The sequence below is a fragment of the Mesoplodon densirostris genome, chromosome 14 (assembly GCF_025265405.1).
Source record: "Mesoplodon densirostris isolate mMesDen1 chromosome 14, mMesDen1 primary haplotype, whole genome shotgun sequence".
Taxonomy (NCBI): domain Eukaryota; kingdom Metazoa; phylum Chordata; class Mammalia; order Artiodactyla; family Ziphiidae; genus Mesoplodon; species Mesoplodon densirostris.
The window spans coordinates 3,675,526-3,678,656 of record NC_082674.1 but is presented as its reverse complement, the minus strand read 5'-3'; the positions used below and the strand labels follow the sequence as shown (position 1 = coordinate 3,678,656).

The window sequence follows — 3,131 nt, the reverse complement described above, 5'->3', positions numbered from 1 at the left end:
ATGAACCCGCATCCCCTGCATCGGCAGGCGGACTCTCAACCACTGTGGCACCAGGGAAGCCCGAAATTATGAAAAGGTGAGAGAAGGGAGGGGCTTTAGGAACACATTGGGAAGAGTGAGACTTCTGATTTGAGTGACAGCATGGGTGGTGGAGCCACTATCTAATTGGAAAAGGAGGTATTTTGACAGGTTGTTAAGAGTTACTGTTTGGAATTGTGAGTTAAGGGTGTTTTTGAGTGTCTAAATGAAGATGCTGTTAGAAATAAATGTCTATCTATAGTTAATTGAGGTAGAGGCTGGCACTTGAGAATCTGCCTATTGGGTAATAAAGAAGGATTTTCAAAAAAATAACGGATTGGGCAATCTTTCTACCTAGCACACAGCTGGTCGTCTTTCCAGCAACATCACATCTTTTTAACAGGATGATGCATTTAGCTGATATGTTTAGCATAGATTGATATCCATTAATGAGGAGATGGCAGTGAAAGACAATCCAAGAAGTAGGATGGTGCTGCTAGGTGCAGACTCTCAGCAAGATAAAGGAAAAAGTCAACTGCTTCCAAATACTATGCATAGACTCAGTGGGTGCTGGCTCTGAAAATGGGCGGCCAAAGGGTAGGGAAGCTCATAGACAGAAATGGAGTAAAAGGGGACCAGCATCCCTGTGCATAGAAGCAAGAGATGGTCTAAGGAAGCAGAATTGAAAATAGAGAACCGGCGGGGCGGAGCTCCACCTCCTCTGGTTCCCGGGTCTCCGGGGCCCTGCCGTGCTCCACGCCAGTTGCCTTCCCTCAGCCCCAGCTCCACGAACCCCTCCTGGGTGGGCCTTTCTGCCTTTCTCGGGAGCCACCCTGGCCCTGGGCGGCATCCTGTGAGTCCGGGCGGTTTGGATCCACCTGGCCTCTGCCCCGAGGGGCCCAGGCTTAGTGAGGGAGTCTTACAGACATGGATTTAGATGCTGTTACAAAGCAGTCAGCATTACATGCCAAGCCTGATGGACTCACTCTTCAATATGGGACTGCTGGATTTCAAACGAAAGCAGAACATCTTGATCATGTCATGTTTCGAATGGGATTATTAGCTGTCCTGAGGTCAAAACAGACCAAATCCACTATAGGAGTCATGGTAACAGCATCACACAATCCTGAGGAGGACAATGGTGTAAAATTGGTTGATCCTTTGGGTGAAATGTTGGCACCGTCCTGGGAGGGGCATGCCACCTGTTTGGCAAACGCCGAGGAACAAGATTTGCTGAGAGTGTTGGTGGACATCAGCGAGAAAGCAGCTGTGAATCTGCACCAAGATGCCTTCGTGGTGATCGGTAGAGATACCAGGCCCAGCAGTGAGAAACTTTCACAGTCTGTAATAGACGGTGTGACTGTTTTAGGAGGTCAATTCCATGATTATGGCTTGTTGACGACACTCCAGCTGCACTACATGGTGTACTGTCGAAATACCAGTGGCCGGTATGGAAAGGCAACCATAGAAGGTTACTACCAGAAACTCTCTACAGCCTTCGTGGAACTTACCAAACAGGCCTTCTGCAGTGGAGATGACCAAAGAACACTTAAGGTTGACTGTGCGAATGGCATAGGGGCCCTGAAGCTGAGAGAAATGAAACACTACTTCTCCCAGGGGCTGTCGGTTCAGCTGTTTAACGATGGGACCAAAGGGAAGCTCAATCATTTATGTGGGGCTGACTTTGTGAAAAGTCATCAGAAACCTCCTCAGGGAATCGAAATGAAGTCCAATGAAAGGTGCTGTTCCTTCGACGGAGACGCGGACAGAATAATATACTACTACCATGACGCAGATGGTCAGTTCCGTCTCGTGGACGGAGACAAGGTAGCAGCACTCATTAGCAGTTTCCTTAAGGAACCCCTGTTGGAGATTGGAGACAGTTTGAGTCTTGGTGTCGTACAAACTGCATATGCCAATGGAAGTTCAACACGGTACCTGGAAGAAGTTATGAAGGTACCTGTCTATTGTACTAAAACTGGTGTAAAACATCTGCATCACAAGGCTCAGGAGTTTGACATTGGAGTTTATTTTGAAGCAAACGGGCATGGCACAGTACTGTTTAGTAAAGCTGCTAAAATGAAGATAAAACAACTAGCAAAAGAATTAGAAGAAGATAAGAAAAGGAAAGCTGCTAAGATGCTTGAAAATGTGATTGACTTGTTTAACCAGGCAACTGGTGATGCTATTTCTGACATGCTGGTGATTGAGGCAATCTTGGCTCTGAAGGGCTTGACGGTACAGCAGTGGGACGCCCTCTATACAGATCTTCCAAACAGACAGCTCAAAGTTAAGGTTGCAGACAGGCAAGTTATTAGCACCACAGATGCTGAAAGACAAGCAGTTAAACCTCCAGGACTCCAGGAGGCCATCAATGAGCTGGTGAAGAAGTACAGGCTTTCTCGCGCTTTTGTCCGGCCCTCTGGTACAGAAGACATAGTCCGAGTCTATGCAGAAGCGGACTCGCAGGAAAATGCGGACAGCCTTGCATATGAAGTGAGCTTGGCAGTATTTCAGCTGGCTGGAGGGGTTGGAGAAAGACCTCAACCAGGTTTCTGAGGACAATTTTTATATGTTTTAGAAACTAGATTTTTAAAAACTTTTTACAGGATAATAGTACTGCCATTATTGTGACAGGTTCAAACACATTTATAATCATAAATGTTTAGTCTGCATCTTACTGGATTATTTCTAGATCTGATTATTTTTCTTAAACAAACACTACCAGAATCATTCTTTAGAAATAGGTAAGCTCTTATACTTGTTAGTTTTTTTAAAAAACTGAAATTTACCTCTAATATCAATCACACTAATGTAAAACATTGGAGCTTAAGTATATGATTCAGTCATTAACTTTATAATATATGCAAGGAAAAATTCATGAAGGCTGCTGGAAAATTAAACTTTATTTATTACCAAAAAAAAAAAAAAAAAGAAAAGAAAATAGAGCATAATTTCCCTTTCCTGGGAGCAGTGTTCTTCCCGATGAGATGAGCAAATGGCATAAATCATCTATAATTTTAAGGAATATCGTACATTTCAAAATAAACACTGCTATCAAATATTTTCTAAGATTAGGGCAACTAAAAGTGTTCTTTTAACATCTTGATTAT

General features: G+C 43.9%; 1 protein-coding gene across 1 annotated transcript; it reads left to right on the top strand.

The window, feature by feature from the left end:
* Positions 1-884: 884 nt before the first annotated feature.
* LOC132501589 (phosphoacetylglucosamine mutase-like) lies at positions 885-2,931 on the top strand. The gene has a single exon (XM_060117229.1). The coding sequence runs from the start codon at positions 946-948 to the stop codon at positions 2,575-2,577; it is 1,632 nt and encodes a 543-aa protein (XP_059973212.1). The 5' UTR covers positions 885-945; the 3' UTR covers positions 2,578-2,931.
* The last annotated feature ends 200 nt before the right edge of the window (positions 2,932-3,131 follow it).

Excerpts from the sequence above, each read along its gene's own strand:
- LOC132501589 (XM_060117229.1), top strand. The coding sequence starts at position 946 with ATGGATTTAGATGCTGTTACAAAGCAGTCAGCATTACATGCCAAGCCT.